Below are 23,608 nucleotides of genomic sequence, written 5' to 3'. Positions count from 1 at the left end.
TCTTTTTCTTCTTGTCCTGGAAACAATGGATGCATGTGCATCTCACTGGTAATCTTACTGTATTAACTTTCATTTTTTGTGCTCTTTTATTGTGAGTAACTTCTCTGTTGACAGTACAGAAACAATGTTACCATCCTTCACTAGCTATTTCACTTTGCCTCTGCTTAGTTTAACCCCAAGAACTGAAGGAATAAGTTTTTATTTCTGTGGCATTTTTCATAGCAAAGTGTATGATTCCTATTTGCATTTTTCACTTTTAGCTTTTCCAAATAAACATGAATGAGTAGAAAATATTAAGGAAAAATTAGTCTTATTTTTATGTCAGAATATATGATAGGTGTAGAAAACTTACTCAAGGCCCTAAATCAAAGTACATTTTTTTCAGTGTTGTGCACCAGATTCTACATATACATACAGAAAAACAAATTCATTGCAATTCTGTTGGTCAGAATTTAATAGAGAACAACAATTAGTGCCAGAGGGCTGCATGTACCCTTTTTTTTGAAAATGATGTGGGAAAATGTGATACAGTGCAGTATATCTCTGGTAGATATACTTATCTCAAGGCTGCAGTATTTTCCTGGCTGTATGGACTCTGTTAAATAAATAATAAAATCTTGGGTGAAGAGAGAAGTCTAAACAAGTAGCAGAGCTGAATAATTTCTGCAGCAGAGTATGTGACACTCATGTTCTTCTTCATCAGATTGAAGCCTGCACGGTGTATGCCTGTGTGAGAAGCAATGGGACCCGGATTACAACTGTGGAAGATGAGCCAAAGCAGCTGTCAGCACCCATTATTCACATAATTGGCTCAAGGTACTATGCTATAGGTGGCTTTCATATATCAGAGTGATTTGTAGCTGGAATGGGGACCAGAATGTAAGGTTGTCTTCTCTCAATTGAATAAGGTGCATAAATGAATTTAGTATACACTTTAAAAACATTTTTTATGGTTGTTATTTTTGGTTTTGGAGTTTTTGGCCAAAGAGCAATTGAAGAAATCTCACCCTTGGTTGATTGTAGATACCCATTTGGGTATTACTGTGCTGTGATAATAAATAAATTAAAAAATTGTTAAAAAACAGCATAAGTGGAAGTAGTTAAGAGAAGAAGTGTAGAGGAAGGAAAATTATCACATTTTGCTGTCAGTTAAGAAGAGGAAGATTAATGCTCAGGGAGCAATGCGATGCTGATAATGGAAACTTAGAATAATTGTGGTTAAAAAAAAGTCACCTATCACAACAGTAAGAATTAGTAAGCTATCTTAAAAGCCGTGCATATCTATGTCTCCTTGAACCACTGTTTGCAATCTGCCTATCCACTACATCCACAGGCATGGGCAAACTTCTTAATTCTAAATGGAGCATCAGATTTGCAGTCCTCAGAAGCATCCAAATAGTAACATATACTGTGATTCTTTGGGAGTTAATATCTTCCAAAGACAGATTAAAGCTAAGCTCACTAATGGATTTTTCAGAATTACAACAACAATAAAACAGTTAGCATCCTGTGTTTATGTTATTGTTCATGTGATTTTATTGCACTTCTGGTGGAGTATGCTCATTAGCAGTGTTTCTTTTATAGAAAGAAAAAACCCTCTTTTTTTTAAATAACAAAAATCTAACATCTGAGCCTTCAGAAGTGGCCAGCAGAATGGATTTCCTTCTCTAGTCTCTTAAGGACTTTGGTTTGCTGTTTATCATGTCTACATTTTGCTTGAATTCAGCATTTGTCTCTGTATAAGGGTGAAATTAAGCTTGCTATTTTTCTGTCACATATACACATATAGTCAAAGCTTGTTTGATGATAAGAACTCGGAGATTCAGGATCTCATCTTTTGCCCTTGGCTTTAACTTATGTATGCCTTTGTCTGTATTGTCTGTACTGCAAACACTTATGCATGTTTCTGCTATTATATATAGACTAAATATGTCATAACACATGAATGCAAAAGGATCAAAAATGCCTTCCTACTTTACAATCTGCTCAGCCAGAAACAGACTCTGTTTCTACACTGCCTTTTCCTACATGTCATATTATCATCAGCTGTTCTTATATCCCAAAAGAATACTAACTACTGATCGATTGCCCGGACATGTCTGGCCGTGGCCTACACGTGCCCCGGGTAGTTCATTTATTTGCCACGGTGGATTTGCTAGAGTGGAATTTAATCAATAGCTAATTCATTAATTCTGGTCCTCGAGTATGTAGGGATTGTGCAGTATAAAAATGACTGGCTGGCTTCAGCTTTGATTGAAATATGACAAACACTACAGCTGACAGGTTCAGCAGGTGCTGGGTTGAATATGAATTTTGCTTATTTATCCTCCATAACAGAAAAAGCTCGGACAAAAAAACAGTTTGTGTAGACAAGAGGACATTTTAATACATATCTGTCACCAGACAGAGAAAAAAGGCATTTCTAGAGTATAGGCTCATGGGATACCTGAGATATAATACAGACTGTGCAGTTTATTGTCTTTAATTGGAATCATGGTGTTTTTCCCTCTTCTGAATCAGTTTGGGGGGCTGTATTATTGATGAAAATGCTGTAGGATAATGTCTTTGTAGCATTCACAAATAATTGTTTTAAAATTTGCCTCAAGGTGCCGCATGACATAAATTATAATTTCACCCACCAACTTCTTAGAAGTCTTTCTGATAGCAGCTCCATCCACACTGTTCTAATGAAGGTTATACCACCGGAGCCATTATAAATACCTTACTTTTCCACCCCTTACAGTTAATAACTCAGCTTCAGGCTGAAACTTGGCACAAAAGGTCGCAGTCCTGGAATGATTATTTTATAATGCCAATCTTCAAACAGAAAACAGTATGGGACCCAATCCTGAAGTCCTAAGTCAGGTTCTGCTTTGTTATGTTTCTTGTCTGGGTTTTGGGTGCTTTTTGGGGGAGCTGGAGAGCTCACATTGGCCATGTTTAGGTAGAAACAGATCCTATTGAAATCAAGTAGGCTTTCTTTTTTTTTTAGTTAGGACATCAGGGTTTGTGTCTATAGAGAAGTATTGTATTTTATTACACAGTTTAGAAAGTTCTCTGAGTACTCCATGCAGGTAGATGCTGACTTAAAAGTTTGTGTAGTGGATTAAATTCTCATGGTGTGTTGGAAAATAGTTCATTCCCCTTTAAAATATGTTTTTTCTTTTCCTTTTTCTTTGTAATACAGCATGCTTAGGTTTTTTCTAATAACAATACTTAGCAGCAGCTTTGTTCCTTTCAGAAAACTGAGGCACAATGCAGATGAACCCTGACAGCAATTCTGTTCAGTGCTTAATTAAAAGGTTGATGTCTCTGAAAACACCTTGTGGCATAAACTAGGGAAAATCCTTCAAAACTTCATGAAGAAAGAGAGGGCCCTTTATGTACCTTGGGGAGAACCAGAAACCCTGGTCAGGGTGTAATAGAAAACTCAAAGAAGATAAAGCCATGGGAGAAAATCTGGATGAATTCTTTGGTTTGATGTTCAGTATCATGGGGCTTAGGAAGGTTTCTGTATCAGATTCTGTTCGTGGGTGAATGAGCTGGAGGAATTATTTCAAATTAACATGTTAGAAAGATTTTAGAACAAATGGATAAAATATATAGCAATAATTTGTTGGGATGATGGTATTTGCTCAGGAGTTCTAAAGGAGCTCAAATATGAAAGTATCAAACTACTGTGCTGTGTAAAATATCCTTTAAATTGGTCTTGTTACTGGAAGAATGGAAGGTGAGACAATGTAGTGCAGATTTCTCCAAGGGGATCTGGGGAACTAAAGACCAGTAAGTCTGATTTTGCACACTGGGAAAATGGACAAAAAGTAAAAATATTAAAAAAAAAAAAAAAAAGGCATTCATAGCTATGTGAATAAACATGAAATTCTGGGGAAGGTTGTTGTGGAATCACGTCCAGCCAACCTATGACAAGCTAACCAGAAATATCCAGAGGACACGCAAAACACAGAGGTTTCTCACGTAGGTGTAGTTTTACAGTACTTTCCCTAAAGCGTTCAAGACAGTGTTCCCACGGAGGAAACCTGATTGCTCTCCCTACGTTAGTAATGGGAAAATCAAAGCACAGGAAGATTTCTCTAAGAAGTTTGTAGCAACAGCAGAAGCATAATGCTATTTATCAGACTTTCTGTGCTGTGTCATACTGCCTCTCTGATTGTGTTAGCACTGCAGTCCACAATACAGCAGGTAGTTAACTCTTGTGCAATAAAGCTGAAGCAGTTGCTCAGTATGTGTGATCTCCTGATGAGGAAAATATTTTACCCGCTGGCCATTAATAATAGCAGCGTTACCTATCTAAAGAATGTCTTATCTTGATGCTCTATCTTGAGAATCTTGTGATTTTTCTGTGTTTTTTTTTTTTTTTAATTCCAGCTCCTGAAAGCAAAGTCATCAAATCTTAGATTTGATGGGATTTTTTTTAATTTAACCCTTGCTTGTGATGAGACTAGCACAACATTCATTCTCAAGATTCAAAAGTGAGGCCTTGTTATATTTTTAATCTTCACGGTTAAACCTTTACTACCATGTTGAGAAAAAAAAGAAATCATGAGTTCTTTTCATGACTCATGGACACTTGAAGCTGATGATACCCGAAGCAGGCAAAAACCAGAATTTCCCTTCCAAAGTCTGGTTTATGAAAATGTATCTGATGTGATATCAAAACTCTGAAATACTGATATTTTTCATGGGTTTAAAAAAAATAATATTTTTACCTGGAAATGTCAGAATTAATTGTCTTCACATGCTTGAGCCAAAGGATTTCAGTTTGCTCTGTTGCACCAAAAGCAATACACTTTGTGGATCAGTCTGAAATTGTTCTTTATCTCCTGGAAGTGCTGCAGTGCCTCATGGACTTTGTAGTCTGAAGCAGTTCATTTCCATGAGCCTGGTTATGCTGCCTCGTCTGTGGGAGGGAGCCCTACTTCAGTATCTTCACCACGTTGACAGCAGTCACAGAAGGGACTCATCCAGCATTTGAACTATCATCAATTGCACATGCTTGAAGTGGAGTTTTCTCTGGGTAGACAAGGATTATGTGCCACATGCCAGGTGTTGTACATTCATCTGTGCCTAGAATTTGAAGGTCTGCTCTGTAGTTCAGGCTGTGGGCACTTCCCAGAATAGACACAACTCCAGTTTATCTGAGAGGGAGTAACTGGGGGATGAAGAGAAGGAGAGGGTGGGCAGGCTCCATCCTCATATTTCTGCAGCTGTATCAAAGGCACCATACATGATACAGCTGGCTGCATGGTAAAGCACCCATCATGTCCCGTTAAATCTGCACCTGCTCAAGAGGGTTTTCAGCTCAGCCTGGGGTGCTTCTTCAGATGGGGGGTGTCAAAAAGCCTCTGCAGTCCTGGGAAAACCCTGCTGATTTTTTTTTTTTTAAACTGAGCTAGGCATTGTTCTTGCTGTGATGCACCACAGTTTGCCATGGTCAGCAAACATCAGAAGGTGTAGACATAACTGAAACAGTCGTAAAATTGTGAAGGAGTCTGCTTATCTGTGTCATTACTGAAAGGTCATACTGAGTTTTACCCTTTGGTGGCGCTGCTCAGGGAACTCCCACGCCATGTAATTTTCGAGTGCAGCTGCAGCTTTACGCAATACCAGGCTATGTCCACCCCAAATGTGTACCTATAAATTGAATCATGATAAAGTGATTGCTCGTTAAAAGAAAGAAATAGATGCTGAGGTCTACAGAAAAGGCAAAATGTTCAAATCATTGCATCAATTCTTAGGCCTAATTTGAAATTATTTTGGAGAGAAATATGACTGGCAAAACTGCAAAAACTGGCACAATACTTTGAAAATATACCATTGAGGGTCTGAATGAAACTTGCAGAAAGCAAATAATTCAAAAATATGACTGGGAATGCTTTCTTTGCTCCTGTGATCTATACTGTACAAAGACCAGGAAAGAGTTACAGTGGCATTTATAAAGGTCAAAGTACTACTCTTCTTTTCCTTTTCTTTTTATATTTTTTCTGAACTTCATATTTTCCTGCTTTTACCTTTTTAAGTTAGGTCCTGTAACATTATTTAAATGTAGACATGTGTGTATGTGCATGGGTGTATGTTCATGTGCATGTGGTAGAATATGTAGTGAATACAATAGAGTCATGTACCGAATATGGAATTAAATCTATGGTTCAGATTAAGACCTTGGAATGATAATGGTGACTCTACAAGTCACCTATGAAGCTATTCCTTCATAGATGACATTAATTCCTGTTCAGCAAAGGCTTACTGCTGTGTGTATTCTTCTGTTTATACCTCAAGGAAGTGAAATAATAGTTCAGTTATTTTTATTCTGTTAAGATGTCAAAGTTTATCTCAGCAGCTGCTGTTTCACTGTAACATTTTCACTTTAAATTAATGCTAATTTATGATGTCACTGGCATTCTGACAGTGGCTGTGTAATTGGGACATGGGGATTAAAAAGAGGTACTTGGAGCCTAAGTATATACTATGCAATGTTGTCAGTCCTCCTACTGATCCACATGTAACACTGGGATCTCCTCTCTACCCAAAGAGAGTCACAGTGAAAGAAGTCTGTCTTATGCAATATTCCAGAGTGATTATGCAAGAAATGAAGTTTTCATTTGAAATATTAATGTAAAATGTGTACATTATAAAAGACGGAGAAAATTTGTTTCAAATGTCCCTTTTGACATTTTTTTTTTAAATTGTAATATTAAGTGAGGTTTTGGAGCCAATATCTGCACATTTTCAGAAGTGACAGGCATGCTAGAGTCTAACGTGATTTTTCCCTAAAGATACTTTCTCCCTTAAACTTATGATGGTTTGATATCAAACCTGAAATCAACAGCAGGTTTTTGTTTGTACATAGTCTTTTGAGGGCTGCTGCAGTCATGCTTTTGTGCTCAAAGTCAGAAGTCTTGAGTCTTAGTTGTGATACACTTGCATTTTTGACTTCTATGTCAATGAAAATAAGCACAGAAGAGAACTAGTGCTTACTGATGCTGTGATGGGTTCTTTCTTTTAATTCTATGCTGAAGAATACATTTCAAAGCAAATACTTTTTTTTTTGTATAATGTTTTTGAGAGCAGAGAAAAGGCAAGATGAATACAAATATGTTCTAAATGGTGACTGAGCACAATGTGAGTAAGCTGCACTGGCAACAGCTCAGAGGGAGGGCAGGGGGTGGTCTTTTGCCTCCCAGCTGCCTGTCCTCTTACCAGGTTCCTATCTGAGAACGGAATGGTCACACCAGCCCTGACAATAGTTCGTGTACATTCCCTTGCTATAGCACCAGGAAAGCATACTGAATCCTTTCTTCTACCACTGAAATGAAACGAGTAAAGTGCTAGAAAGTTTATTACACAGAAGTTTCCAGCAGTATGAATGTCTTTTAAATAGCAACCTTTAAGGACTTTGATTGCATGTGTGATTTATTTTCCAAGAGTGTTAGCACATATTGATACTTTTTTCAAACTTTTACACCTTCCATGAAATTCACCATCCAGAGGAACATTTTGGACACTTCAAAACATTTCACTCCACATGAACTAGTATAAAATGGAACTACTATATGCTAAACCTTTAATGTAAGTATTCATAGAATCATAAATACTTTCAATAATTTAACAGATGTCAATTTTCTCCTTACTGTAGATCTCTTCAAATCAACTGGGCATCACCAGAACAGCCAAATGGCATTATCCTGGGATATGAACTCTTACGTAAAGCGTGGCAGAGGTGTACCACATCAAAGACTCCAAAGAGCAGCAAAAGTAATAGAATGTGCATCTCATTAGAATGTGAAAAGCATGAAAATATCTGTGGAGACGTGTGTTATCATCCAGAGTTGAAGGTACAAGTATATTCTTAAGTTAGTGATGTAATGATAAATCATACTTTTAGGAGTAAGTATGTAAATCAAGTCTCTTTATTAACAGAGGAAGGGAAGTGGAGGGTTCTGCTTCTTTTGATATTTTAAAATCAAGACTCTGATACATGTCTTGAAACTTTTTAAAATCAAATATGGATATTTGAGCTCAGTACAGGGATTAGCTGTGCAAAAATCTCCAGCAGTGTATGTGAGTCAGCTGATGACAAGTGATTCTATTGTCTTAAGTCTGTGATTGTTGACTTTATTTCTCCTTTCAGAAGAAACGAATTGGTTAGCATTTATGAATGTGTCTTGCATTAACACTTTGGTTTGGAGCAATAGCGCAGTTCTGAAGTACATCCCCATATTGTTTTCATTTACCACATGCTGGTTCAGGGTGGAAGTGGTTTTAATGCATGCGAGCTAAATCCCTTACACAGGAAGCTAAGCCAGAACCTCTGTTTCAAAAACCCTTCAAATATGCTCCAGCTCTGGATGGGGACTTAAGGCTCCCAACCAGTCTGTGGACCACCCTCACTTCACAAGATGCATCTGAAGTTTCTTCCCTTCAGGAAGCTTTGCTCCACATGCATAGTGCAGATGTTCATCCCAAGGAATCAGGCTGTATCTGATCCAAAGTAAATCTCACAAGCCACGTGTAATGGCAGTTTGAGGAATCTCAGTGCTAACCTCTTGAATCCACTGATCCAATCCCATTGTGGCGAATTACATGGTGGGTATACACATATATAGATCTCTGGATTTTTGCATCCCACTTGAAACAATCAGTTTTGCTCAGCTGCGTGCCATAGGGCACACACTGTAAACTCCTAGAGGAGATTCTTTGTCAGCTCAAGTATTCAGGTATCTGTGGGGCACATGATGGTAGTTCACATAGCTCCTTTGGCATAAAGAGATTGCATTGGACCACTTAAAGGCCATAGGAAACTTTCTAGGTGTATGCAGAATTTCAAAAACACTAGTAAAACTGTAAAGCTCCTGTGTGAGGAATCATTCCTCAAAGCCTGCATGGCAAATAGTGTTATTAACATGACTTGCTGAGGGGTTTTCCCCCCGCTTAAATTGTTCCTCGACTAGATCCTTAATGACCAGATTCTCCAGTACAGAAAATCTATTTAGATTCAGCTACAAGTGGGTGGTTGTTACATGACAATGATGAGCAACTCTGAATGGGATCCATTGTGATTTGTCAGATGTATTTTTAAATTATGGCTATTTTCAGGTTAATCTTCATATGAGTCCCTGTTTAGGAGTAGGATCAATAGCATAGCGGGAGTCTGTAATGGTTTTTATTGACAAACGAGGTAGAAAACTCTTAGTTTGAAAGTAAGATTTAATGTAATGAAATAGTGTCCCTATTTGTCAAAGGCATCATCACATGTTCCATGACTAAAGCAAACAATATGTATTCACAAGATTCCCTGTCAGACAAGACAGTAATTAAGGGAGTGAGTTATTTGAGGGGTTCAAATAAAAATATAAATTATTCAGCCAACACAGCCTTAGCTTTTGAGTTCCCTTGAAAGCAATACTATACTAAACATATGTATTTCTGAAACCTTGCAAGTGAATTATGGGCAGTCCTTTGTTTTAAAAGGCAAATTTACTTATTTCAGGTTTTTGTCATGGTAGACTTTTTAATAGATCTTGCCATGTGTGTGAGTTAAATTTGTATTATATTAATTATAGAAGTTTTCTTCTCCATTTTTATTTTTTCAGCTTTCATTCATTTATGATAACTTTGAGCTTGGAGAGTGTCCATTTATTTTTATAGCTTCCTGTCTTCCTAATTTTTTCTAATTAATTTTACATTATTTTTTTATATCGGTCTCTCTGTATTCTCAGAGACTGTGGTTAGAAGTGGGTACTATTTGTTAAGTAATGGATATATAATAAACAACTGGAAGGTCCACAGGAAACTGAAGCACTCATACATAAAATGACATGGGAGCCATTTTTGTGGGTGAATTGATTTAAATTCCCCTCCCAACGCTTTGCCTGTTTTGCTATGTGTATCCACGCTAGCCATCCAAAATGTCTGTAAGAGCTCCTGGCACACCCATGTTGTTCTTAAACTAGAGTCTGTGACAGGGACAACTTATGTGGCAGCCCTCTATCACACTTTCGTAGAATTCACCGTCAGTCTATGCCAGCTATAATGCTGAAGCATTTATGCTAGTATATGTGGTCCTTAGATTCGACAGCCTACTGGACAGAAGTGAAGAAAAGCAACGCTGACCAGTGTACACTTGTTCTGAAAAGAAAGCCTCTTATCACAGTGCCAGCTGCTATTCACCATACATTAATTGTACAACCAAATGCAAAGAGATGCCACTGAGAATTAAATGCTGAGCAGCTTAAGTAGTGTTCAGATCCAGAATAATAAACAAGTTTTTTGTTCATCTGATGATAGACTGGTTAGCAAAAGCAGTCAGATTGTATACACATAGTTCCGATAGACAAACACATTGTGGAGTTCTTTTGCTCAGGTCGTTTATTGCACCTTGTATAGAAGACACAATGGGTCTAATTTCCCTCTTACTATTTCCTTGAATTCAGGACTGAAGTGAGAGGAAAACGGGCCTTTTATACAAAAATACTTTGGAGATATGTCTTGAGTTATTAATATTTCCTCATGGATTTATGTGTTACATTTGGCATCGTCAGCTTGCTATTGTAAGGCACTGCAGAAAAAGAAGGATTTGTTGCAATTTCTTATCTACATAAGAGATCACCAGAATATAATCTCCTCCATCCATAGAAACCAAAGTGTTTCAGTAATAGGAATACAGGGGTGTGTTTTCACTGCTCAGCAGAGCAGGATGCAGAGACTCTTCGCTAACGTTGGCTGAGCTGGGTCCACCTCAGTAGCGCAGTTGTATCAGAAAGGCAGTGCTAAATAGCCTGGATGCAGGGTTGCACTGGTCTATGTGTGCTGTGCTGGTTTGGGATCCAGGTTAGTATCTCTGCGTAGCACCGTGCTGTGTAAATAAACCAACTTGCCCAGAGCTGTCTTGGGAATCTCTAAAAGAGCAAATGACCTTTGCGCTAAAACAGACGTGCACATGCACATCCATGGGCTCATGTAGGCCTGATATTAAGTGTAATGAAGACAAAAAAAGATTCCTGCTATCCTAAATAATCTCTGCATCAGATCCCTACTTCTTGTTTCTAGTTATTATCCAGTTTTCTGCTTCAGTTTTAGAAATCCTTGTTATTTTAACTAAAGCTAACACAGTGCTGTGCCTGGTATCCTGACCCTGGGGTTTGTAATCAGACTTGGGTGGATTTATAATTCTTGAGTGCAGAAAGAATTTAGAAAGGGTTTTTTTCATGTGTAGTTTTGCAGAAGAGCTGAGAATAAACTCTCGTGATGAATTTTGTCAGCTGCCAGGAGGATCCTTGTGTCCTGTGTACCTTTTATACTACAGTAACAAACCTGTGCTGCTTGGGTGTTTCCAAGCTGCCAAAATTGACAGTCTTTTCCTAGCTGTTTTCAGTAAGGTGTGATCCATAACTCTATCCAAATTTGAAATCTCAAACCAGACAGCAGCTCACAGAGCACATATCACGAGATCTGCAGAGATGTACTTCAACTAATGAGGGAATGTGGCCTAGCTTCACCCATCAGGGAGCATAATCTCAGTACCGATGGGGAAGACATTCCTGTATTATCCATGCAGCTACCAAACTGTCCTGTTATTACTGGCATCCTGAGGTGAACACTGAAAATAATGAGACAGGTACAGTAAAAAAGTAATTAAAATAGTGGCACAAAGGCTAATAATTTCTGTACACAATGGATCATGAGTATGAGCATCAATGGTTAAAATGGTCCTGATTGAAGGTGTTAATACAGCTTTGGCACTTTTTATTTTCAGCATCAACAAGCTGTATGAATCTGCAGTTAATGAACTAATCAAATATAACTCTGACATTACTAGGAAGTACAGGCTTACCCCTTTATTCATTGTAATTAACACGTGCCATTTGTTAAAAACACCATCAGGACTCTTCTCTTTAAGGACAGGAGGAGCAAAACGGTGGTTTGATAGCTAGCCTCAAAAGCACAATTTTCTGGAGTGAAAACTAACACATCTCAACACTGGTGAAGCACATTCCATAAATATTTATGTAAAATCTACTATTAATGCTAGCAATATTGTGCAGATTCTTTTCAAATTCTTTCCGGCTTAGAGAACCTTTAAAAAGATAACACTTCATGTATAGTGTGTGTTGTAACACACCTGAAAGACAGGAAATAAAACTCATTTTAGTAAGATAATATATAGTGATTTTTAACAGAATAACAATAATTTCTGCTCATGGATTTTAGGTTTAAGGCTGTACCAATTACTAAAAGAGAACAGCAGTTTGAGAAAAGAAATGGGTGAGTAAGTATACTTAGCAAAAAAGGGTGTCTATAAAGATTCAGAGATAATTTAAGTAAAAAAGAATGAGCCTTGCTAATTTAAAATATTCCCTCTCACATGAGAACATGATGGGTCAATCATTACTCTGGTGTTTGCTCCACAGGCAGAAATTTTTAATGAACTCCTGTAGCTAATAGGAATTCCTTAGAGTGTTTTGTGAATTGCTATTTCACAAAGTGACTCTGGCAGCAAGCGTTTGACAAGAAGGATAAACATGGCTGCCTAGCACATCTGTTTATTTGAGTAAATCAGTCCTAGCTCAACTGGCATGTGTCCATAAGGCCAGATAATATCCTTCAGCAAAGTCTTCAGCAAGCAGAGGGATCAGGGATGATACATTTTTAATTAAAAGAGAGTCGCATAGATAAGTTTAAAGTATTTTTTAAAATTGTTAAAATATTGTGTAATCCTGCCTGCCAGATTTGATATCTAGTTACTCTGTGCTAGTGTCATGGCTGACTGGGCCTTTCTCAGGTATCGTAATAAGCCTTTATGCCCAGCCCTTCCCAGTCCCTGTGCTCCTGAGTCACGGTCCCTCCGTGGGCTTGGATAGGAGGATAACTACGGGATTGATTTGTGAGTAACTCAGTCTACCAATAGTTTTAAGGGCTCCCATGATAGCTAAGGATGAACATCTTGTATCATGTCCATAGACAGTAAAGATCTTCTGGTTAGTAAGCATATGCCAGACATTCAACCCTCTGTACGAGGGTGAGATCTCTGACCTGCCTAAAATGTTGGTGTCACTGTATCTGATCGCTACGAGGCTTCTACTTTCATGTCCATAGTAACACCATCCAGTTGGGACTGTCACTTTTAGATCTAAGAGGATGAGATAATAATAACCTTTTGCCACTATAACTTTCAATCCATCTGCTTTTCTTCTTTGTGTGTGACATAATTTTAGCATTACTTGAATGCATTTTATTTTATGGATTGATAATGCAGAATCCTTCGACCGAATATCAATGCAAATAGAAACTAACTATCTTTAGAGGACTGCCAAAAAAGTGTTATTTAACAATTTACAGCTGACTGCAGAGGATGTTACGGAGCTACATAATAATAGCACCAACTATATCAATCGGTAATGCCAGATGAGAGTCTGAATGTGTTTTAGAGCTGACTGGACCCCTTTTTGGATACTGTCTATAGGCTCTTGAGAAATACTGAGGGTCTTAAATAATTTTTAACAAGGAAAAGTAGCTGCTGAAACTATTGTAACATAGCTGGGTGTTCAGCTGGGGATTTTTTGAGGGAATTCAGGAGGAAAAAGAGAGGAACCAGTAATAATGCAATCTTACAATTAATGTTCCAACCGGAATACTTTAGGGTTAGTACTAAAGCAGACCTTCAAGTGTCTGCGTGGAATATGCAGAGCAGCTGATTCTACTGGGGCTTCACAAGAGAAGGGGCATTTCTTAAAACAGGAAACGTCAAATGGAAAGTAAAATGGCTACTCAAGCATTTGAACCTGGATAATGCCAAAGATGTGCAAGTTTCTTTATCTGAAAGATGGAAAGACTGTGTTCAGGTGAAATTTGGGTGGTGTGCATCATTGAGAAGAAGGAAACAGTACAGAGATGACAAAGGAAATCCATGGAAAGCAGAAGAGAAATTGGGCTAGACAGATCACAGGGGAGACACAGTCCCCAAGGGGCACGCAAATTGGGACTAAGAACATGTGAGGAACATGTATTTGGCCACCTTCCATGCAGGCAGGTACAGCATTTACTGGCTCTGGTGTCTCAGGCTCAGGGTGCAGTAAAAAGCATGGGACAGAGGCCATTTTTTACAAGTGTCAAGAATTGTTGCTAAATGTGATCTATTGTGTGGCACAGACAGTGGCACGATAGTACTTGATTTGATATTTTTAAGAATGCTTTTAAATGACTTGGAAATACAGAGAGACCAGGTAATCTTCTAGGTTGTTTTGGAGCCAACTGTAAATGAAGAAAAACTCAGTCTGGAGTGCATGCCAGTCATAAAAAAATATCCAAAAGATAGGAAGCAGGGATGTAAAGCAGAGTTTTATTTGACATCTTAACTAATGATCTGGAAGAAAGAACAGTAGGTTAATTAAATTCATAGATTGGATTATATTACCAGTGACAAGATGGACAGCAAAATAATATAATAGGACCTAGAGAGACTCAAAATTCCTGAACTGAAAATGACGAAATTCAGCTACTTTGGTAGTTTAAAACAGATACTGAATGAGAAAGTGTACTGGAAAGGCAGAAAACTATGTGACAATTCAAAGCATATAAGGTTATAAACCCTCAAAATATAATGAGGAAACAAGAACACCTTCTGCCCTACCTCATGTTAATTTTGGGTTACATACTGTTTATGTATTGTAAATTGTAACTTCAGAACCTAACCTAATACTCCCAAGAGTGATTGAGTGAAGGCCATTCAAAAGTCAACAAAACAGAGCATCATCCTTCTGAAGTCAAGAAGAATTTGTTTATGGCATAAGAAAAGTAGTAATATTTTCTCTGTATGTATATATTTGTGTTAAAATTATAAATGTAATACAAATTAGATGTCCTGAGCCTAGTAATATACATTTTTTAAAGCTTTTTGACAGCTAGTAAAGTACCTAGGTAAACAAAAGATTCTTCTAGAGGAATGCTTGCTTTCTTTGCTGCTAAGATAACCTGATTTAGAACGTGGTTAAAGTGGGGCGGAAGTGCTCCATGTCAAAAGAAAACAAAGGAGCAACTCTGTTCTAACACCTGTGCTGTACTGCCAACTGCATTTTCTGTAAGGGGCATCGTTCTGGCTAATACAAGTTGCACTGGGTTCTGTGCTTACAATTTTTATGATGATTCTACTGACTGTTCTATATGATTTGCTGTGTATACCATGTGCCACTCCATCAACACAGGAGTAAGTGTACAAATAATTATTTGACTGTTCAAGCATATAATTTTCTCGACAGCACCTAGAAAGAAGTCCACAGTTAAAAGGCTTTTTCAAAATTCATTTCCATGTAAATTTTATTTTGGAAAAAAAAATCCTTATATAAATACTATTCTCTTGAGATCACATTGTCTGAAGAACTGTGATCATAAATAAGCGATCATGTGTTATAAGAAGAAAATTCCACTTATTTTTATGTGAAAGAAAACCAAAGAGTTCATATTGGGAAATACTGCTTTTAGTTGTAAAGGGTTTCAGATGGCATGTTTCATCATAGATGAATGAATAAATAAATAAATAAATAAGAATTGGGGAGAAAAGATGAGGTGATGGTAGATTATATCTACATATTGCAATCTACTCCACATTGAGAGACTCAAACAGCCTGCAAGGCATATGAAGATGATTCATATTAATGGACTATTTTATTAAGGTACAGTATGGTTGAAGGCCACAAAATAGCAGCATTCTGTCAGATACACAGTAGTTTATTGAAGTCTGATAATGCTGGAGGGCACAGGATTTCAGCCCAGTTACATTTTATTTGACTGCAGTCATATTAGTGTCCGTACTAGGATGTGTGGTACATGTTTTCATATACATTGTTTTGCCAGAGAACGCATTATGTTCTGTTTAACAGATATTGCCTTACTGATTTTTTCTTTAACTACTTCTAGGTATGTTGTAATGGGATTCTGCACGACAATAAACCTGGCTTCCAATGCTGTGAGGACAAGTACATTCCATTTATTCTTAATTCACCAGGGGTTTGCTGTGGTGGTCGGATACATGCTGTGCAACCGAAACATCGGTGCTGTGGTGGTTATTACACTAGGGTATTAGTAGGTAAGAGACATCTCCTTTCCAGTGCTTGAAAGAAACAAAACAACAAAGTTGATATATCTGTTAAACCAAGGAGAATGAAAACATAGCAATACATGTGGGTTTTATCAAGATTTCTAGATGTCTTCGAGACATGTTCAGTGGCATAAGCAAAGAAAATGGCACTGACTTTGTCTTCTAAACACAGTACACTGTTTATACAAGAAAGGCTTAATTGATGAAACCTGATGATTGGGTCATTTCCCAGAGAACTAATTTATGCCAAACTATACTTAATTGCAGTAAGTGCTGCATAATAGGGAGGGCAGTTCTGCTTAATAGGAACACCATCAGGCAATTTAGTGGTGCAGTTTAGTTCTCTGCTTGACTTGACCCCATGTGATTTTCCCTAGCCATTTCTTTTGTGGAACAATTGTTAGCATTTGGGGTTGATATTATGGATTACATCACTTCTGCTTGTTTCTGCATTGTCTACTCTTTGTTTCTACCAGTGTTACAGATCAAAGTACACATCCCACATGTATTATCTTTGATGGAAAATTATCCTTTTCTTAAGGCTGATCATACTCTTATTCTCAGAACTGTTTGGGAAGTTTGCCAAAACTGTGCTTCTGTGCTATTGTCCAGACTTTAGTTTTCCAGTTTGTTGGTGGATTTTTGACAGGGAGGTGGGAGGAAAAGGAGGAGGAGAGCCCTTTCAGGGGGCAGTGTTCAGAGCATATATCTCTGTAGGCAATTGTCAGGTCAGGAGCTAAAACGCTTCCATTACTCATGAGCTGGCACACATTCCTAGGCTCAGAAATGCTTGAATTTTTGCCAACACATTCAGCACATCCCAAGTTCTGATCCTTTGAAAAGTAATTCATATATCACAATATTAGAATGCCTTCCATGATGTCATCAGAAAAATGCTATCACATGGAAGAACCAGAGAAGAGTATTTTGCTGGCCTCATTAATCTCAATGTACCGAAATGGAGAGATTATACTGTGACCTCTGTCCCCATCCAGTGGTCTATGTTAACCAGCTTAATGTTGTTTACATCAAGGAAGAAAAGCACAGTGAAACAAAATGTCTTATGTCTGAAAGTAGTTCATGTTCAGTCAGCAGTCCACAAGCATGAAACAGTGAATGTTTGAACATGATTTTAAACAGTTTTTTTTTCTAAGTATACTTGCTGCATTCTCTTTTTCCATACTCTAAAGGGCAGCAACATGAACAATGTTGGTCACTTTTTTCTTTTTTATTTTTATAAATATGCTAATAACCTCAAGCTAAATGTTAATGTGGGTCATTCGTTGATAAGGATAACAATTAACTGTTAAGACTGCATGGTAGTTTTCAGAGAGAGAACATTTTCAAGCCTAGCTTGGAATGGATCCCATTTTGAGAGGTTAATGAGAAGGTTACTGATCCTTTGTGTCTTATGTCTAATAGTTCTTTAAAAAAAACCAGTTTTATTTCCAATAGATTTAAGCTACATTCTGTATTTTAATACTTTCTCTGTGTAGCAACTAAATGAGATTCTGAGGAATGCAGGAAAATATGATGAAGTATCTAAACAGATTATATCTATTATACTCTAAAAATTTGTCCTCATCTTTTTTTGTTTATTATTGACTTTATTTGATAAAGTTATTTATATAGGAAACTCTCTAAGCATACATATTTCCCAGATGTTGTTTGGCCAGCTTGATAGCTCTAGATGTACTGAAGCACACTGGGCTGAAGGCATGGAGATTACAAATTAGGAAGGCAGGAATCTCAGTTTCTGAAACAGTAGTGCACAAAGAAATGCAAACATCCATCCCAGAACTAAGATGGGAGGACAGATCCTTAAAGCAGAGCAGAACAAATAATGCTACTACCACCCAGGCACCTCTTTGGCAAGGAATGTGGGGAGAAGGAAAACAGTGTTCTTCCTTATCTGTTATCTGTTTATTTCTGACAAAAGCTGTATTGGGTTTAGGGCTCTCTGTCTGTAATTCTCCATCTTTCAGAAGAAAAGAACTTGAGATATTGCTTGCAATGAGAAAAATGAGTTTTAAAAATCAAAACACATTTCTTTTATTAACAGTCAGGATTCCAAATACTTTAAACACCTCTATTACCTGTCTTCAATAGCAGAAAAAAAACCCTACTCCTTCCAAGTGGCGTTTGAGCCACAGAAAACACTGTAACACAGAAATACAAAAATGTAACTTTTAGAACACCGGATCAGATCAAGTGCAGACACTAGTGAATTAAAATTTTTGCCGTTTACCATAATTTTTGTATCCATTATGGCAGTATCCACTCTATTCATAGCACACAGTTTAGCCCAGGCCAGCCCATCATTATAGTGTCAGTCTCATTGGCAGTCTTATCCTAAGGCCTTTTCCTGCAAAAGCTGATGCTTTTGCTTAAGTAGCAGCCAAGCCCACTGATTGTGATGGTGGTATTTAGTTTTTAAAGTGAGTTTAATCCTTAAATTCTTTGGGAGACGAGGTCCTGAGCAACACTGAAAAACTCTTTCAGCAATGTGAATTAGTCCTTCAAAATGAGTTTGGAATGATTTTGGAGGAGACAAGGAAATTTTTTGCTGAGAATAAGTAGGCTGACTGTTCTGTTAATCATAGCAAGAATGAAGTCTCTTCACTATGTAGCTGCCTCTACTTAAAGGTTTTCAGCTGTATATATTTATCATATTTACAGAAATTATTTTAGTTGCTCTCCTCAGTTTGTCATGCTTGCATTATGATATATTACAGACTCTTGGCCCTTAATTCATGAATGCATGTTTCTTGTAATTATTATTACAAATGAATATACTTTTATAGCATTCTAGAGTACTGAGTGATTTCATGCTTTCCTGTGGAATGTTTTGTACCTGAAGCTACTAGTGTGTGAATCCAGACTTGTTGCTATCAGATGAAAGCCTCTCAGGGATTTCAAGAGCTATAAATGCATAAAATCTTTAATTGTATTCTTAAATTGACAGGAGAAGTGTGTTGCCCTAACAAAGAGCAAAACAGAGTTTCAGTTGGAATTGGTGACTCTTGCTGCCAGGGAATGCCGTACTCCACATCGGGCAATCAAATCTGCTGTGCTGGATCCCTCCATGACAGTTTCAATCAGCAGTGCTGTGGGGGAGAAGTCATAAGCACGGACTTGGTCTGTTGTGGCGATGAAGAAGCAGGGACTGCACACAGACCTCTCACAGGTAAGTGATAAGTTTTCCAGAAAAAAGGGTTTTCATCTTTCTAAATCTCTTATGACACCAACCATTCAGCAGTGGCACGCTCAGATTTAAGGTGTGTATGCCAATTTGTTAAAATGATGTTGCACTTTACTCACCTATTCTGATAGACTGCAAAATGGTGAGCTATCAATAACCCTTTTTTGCCTTTGTCCAAAAGCTGCAGGAACTGAAGACACCTGAAAATTCAAAAGGAGTGCATGATCTTTTATTATGCCAGTCAGGAAATAGGACTGGTCCCCTCTCAATGAGCAGAGCAGAGGTTAGACTTGGCCGCCTTGTGCTGCCATGCATCCCAGTGCAGGGATTTTCCATTTGCTCTGGAGATGTGGGGTTAGTCATTTAGAAATTGGAGATTATGATGCTATCTGCTTGGTTGTCTATGTCTCTCACTTGTGCATCTAAATAAGGGTAAACCTGCTGCAGTTTAAAGTTCACAAAACTTAATCCCTAGCACTAGTCACTTGTTCATCTGGTGTATCCCATTAATCTCTTGCACACCATCACTTCGAGGTACAATCTGAACCCTACTCCCTCGTAAAGCACTCTGTGACTAGCTGGTGACAGACACAGGAGGTATTACAAACCCTATTCAGGTATTTTCATGTGTCTTTTCTTTCCACAGTTACTAGACAAATTATATACCACCAGCCTTAGGCTTTCTCAGCCTGACAAAAAGACTTCAGAAACAATTGGAGTCTCAAAGGCGAGCCCGATTTCAAAGCACAGAAGTAATGAAGGTTTAGTACCCAGTTCTGCTTGGTGTACAAAGATGAGCGATGTAGTGCTTTCACCATATGCGTGCCAGTTTGAGCCTCTAGTTATACAACTAAGGATCTTAATATATAACTAAGAATCCAGATCGGAAACCTGAACTCCTCCTTTCCCAAAAAATGAGCTCTATCTTCAGCTTATTTTTTTGTATTCACTGGATCCTTCAGCCACTGTGATATTAGAAGTACCCTAGTTCTGTGTGGATTGTCAGGAAGGGCTAATCAGAACAGCCATTGCAACGCATTCTGCAGTTTCTACACTGTCCTTCCCTTGGAGTGTATGCTGTGAACAGCACCACTTGCATGATTTTAGCTCCCCCTCACCGTGATCCCTAATTGTGCCTCATCTACAGCGTCTACGCAGGGCTCACAATATCAGCTCTGAACAAGGCCCTCTTGCATAGCCGCGCATTGTGTGGCTGCCACAAGACGGGGCTGGCTCATAAAACATCTCTTTATGTGCTTTATTACTTAAACTCTTTTATTTGCCTGCAGGAGCCCTTTAACAAAATCACATTGAATTGACTTTCTCACACCAAATCAAATCTCCCTGGTCCCAGTTCAGTTGTCTTTGTCAATATGTATTTTATAAATGGAGTGAATTAACAGATGCTGTTGGAACAGAACTGCTGGGGTAGCGTTTATGTTTTTACTGCTCTCTCTGGGCAGATGAGTTGTGTAGGAGTGTAATACAGGTATCTTGGGATGAAAGTTATGTTCTTCATTTCAGTATATATGTATTCTTAACAGTTTTTTTCTTTAAATATATATATTTAAAAAAACTTTAAACCCCTCTTTTTAAAATGTGTTTAGCCTATAGCGCTCTGTCATTTACACCATTTTTCTTGAGAATGGGTCAAGATGACAGTTTTTTCACTATTAAAAAAGAAAACAGTGGCTTTTTCATCGTTCACAGGTTTTCTGTGAGGACTTTATGCTGTGAGCCAGCATACAGCCGAACACAAATACAGGTCTGAAAGATGAATTAGCACCTTAGTTGAAAAGAGATCGTATTCTTTTGCATTAAGCATAGAATAGATTGTGGTTTCTTATCATATCATATACATCATGCTCAATAGGTTTTTACTTAATTTCTTAGAGTAATTCAGCCTTGCTAAATACATCATGAAAATGCACAAGCCAGGCACAAAAATCTACCTGCTCCCTATTTCTATTATTATAATGATTCTAATGGAAGAATACTCCCACATAAAAACATAATTTACTTATTATTGGCAAATGGATAAGCAGAATTTTGCAAGAATATGGTAATTGGAAAGCTGATCTCATTGTCTAGAAGGGGAAGAGGTAACAGGGGTGGCTTTATGCAAAAACTGAAATGCTTCTGAAGCTCTATTTTGTAGTTGGCAATGAATGCCATGCTTAAAAATATAATGACAATTTAAAGCTTTTGTTTGGGAGTTTCAGTTCCTTGAAAAAAATCATACAAGAAAAACATGATCACTGAAAGTGCAAGCCTTGTGTATAGCCTTACTCTTGCATGACCAGTTTGAAAGAAGTGTGTTTCTGCAGAATCTAGATGACTCAGGTTTGCACTGAATGTTGGCTTAAGAGCTTGAATCGAAGAACTTTTCCACTTGCCATTGTATACCTTTTCTGTTGAGTCTGTTCTGCAAAAAGAGATGTTTTGTCCATCTCATGTTACTCTTTTTTTTTTTAACTTCTATTTTCTTAGGTTTTGCTTTTTGCCCCTTGTTGGCCTTATTAGTGGGGTGACCATAGAGACATCTACTGGCAAAGGCTGGCAGTGATGCCATTGCATACACACAGCCTGAGCCCCACCGCTGCAATGTGATTATCCAAAGGTGTCTATTTCTGGCTACAAAGGATAATGTCAGCCAAAACCACTCTTGGATTTTCTCTTTAAAAAAAAAAAAAAAAAAAAAGGCTAGTAAAATGCCACTATACTGCAGACTCATGAAAGATGATGCTTTGTACTGACGTGGTTCTTGATCTGTAATAGTTGCAATACCCACATGTAAGCCAAGGATTTTTGGAGTAGTTTGCACTGTACACTGGCTCTGTATTTTGTTGATCCTCTATTCTGGCTCCAAAGGCTAAGCCTTTTAATACTCATTTTTCCCTTTTGAATGCATTGGTTTTGCAGATTTACTAAATTAGTAATTCATCACTCAGCTATGTTTGTAAATTTTTTCAGTTGCTGGGGATGAACATGAAATAATTGTTGACAGAAATCACTGTTAGCAGGAAGTGTCTTTTCCAGGCCATGGATTTTCTTTTTGCTGTAATGCATTATGTGCCTATGAAACATAAATATATAAAGCATGACACACACATTCCAGCTGATTTACAAACGAATAGTTTGGTTTTTGGTATTTTGCTGAATTCAGCAAGGGTTTATAGGAATTTCTGGATCCTTAAGCAATTGAATAAAGTGATTTTTAGAAAGCAAATCAATCCATCAATATTCCATGGTCCTATTTTGTTTTTCTTGGAGCATATTTAAAATTGTATATTTGAGGTGTCAAGGTTCAGGAGTCAAGTGCTACATGTGATAAATTAAGCAAAGGTCAGAGGCTATGCAATGCAGTTTCAGAAGACTGTCTACCTCTGCCTTTGCAGCTCATTCATGCTGAAGTGATGCACTATGGGAATTACTACCAAACTCTGCTCTGCAACATCTGCTCTCCCTAAGTGAGTTAGTGCACGTCAGACATCTTTATGTCAGAATATTGCAGTGATGGATGCAGTCTTCAGAAAATGCTGCATAAAAATCTGGTGTGCCGTTCTGGCCATTAAGTGAAATTACTATTTAAATTAATGGCGCTGTCACAGTTTATCTGTGCAAAGAATGAACGCTGATTAGGGTATTAAGTAATTAGCAATTTATCACACTGGAACAAGGTTGATAATAATTAAAGAAGTAATGGTTTACCAAAGAAACTAGAAAGGGAGTCACTTCTTGTTATGTGAGTGAAATCTTGGCTGAAAAATTTAATTCAGTTAAACAAAGATGAGGTTCACAGTGAAAGAATACAGCCTTGTTTGTTTCAACAGAAAAACAGTTCATTATCAAAATTTTAGTTTGCCTGTCAAAAGTCCCTTGGGGCTGTCTGAGTTGCTTATTATATTGAATTGAATCATTTTCTGCATTAATTCTCTACTTAAAATTGGTAGAATCCTAGGACAATTTGGAAAAAGGGTGTGAACAGGAGGAAATATTTACCTCTTGGAGAGCTGGTGATCACAGTTCGATTGCTGTGAATGGAACCAGCCCTGAAAAAAGGTAAAGTATGCAAGTAATGTCACCATTTTGAGTCATTCCAGTGATTGGAATGAAATGCTCTGAATGCTTTAGCAGGATCATACCCTTAAAGTGTAATTTTCATTATGTATGACTTCCTAAAAGAGATTTGCTGCAATAAATGGCAGTGAGAAAAGTGGCCACTTTTGCATGTGTTTTAAATTCCTACATACTACAGAAATTATGTCAAATACAAACTACTTTGTAGATGTAAC

The 23,608-nt window shown here is 37.7% G+C and overlaps 1 protein-coding gene across 1 annotated transcript in view; it reads left to right on the top strand.

Annotated features, from left to right (window-relative positions):
* Nucleotides 1-23,608, top strand: part of USH2A (usherin) — a 391,068-nt gene that overhangs the window by 279,702 nt on the left and 87,758 nt on the right. Inside the window, exons 46-49 of the mRNA XM_074863712.1 lie at nt 704-816; nt 7,655-7,853; nt 15,931-16,099; nt 19,077-19,298. Of these exons, the coding sequence (XP_074719813.1) occupies nt 704-816; nt 7,655-7,853; nt 15,931-16,099; nt 19,077-19,298 (703 nt within the window). The remainder of the gene's footprint in view (nt 1-703; nt 817-7,654; nt 7,854-15,930; nt 16,100-19,076; nt 19,299-23,608) is intronic.

The sequence above is a fragment of the Strix uralensis genome, chromosome 3 (genome assembly GCF_047716275.1).
Source record: "Strix uralensis isolate ZFMK-TIS-50842 chromosome 3, bStrUra1, whole genome shotgun sequence".
NCBI lineage: Eukaryota > Metazoa > Chordata > Aves > Strigiformes > Strigidae > Strix > Strix uralensis.
Note: the sequence above shows the minus strand (reverse complement) of the source record. Positions and strands in the feature narration are given on the sequence as shown.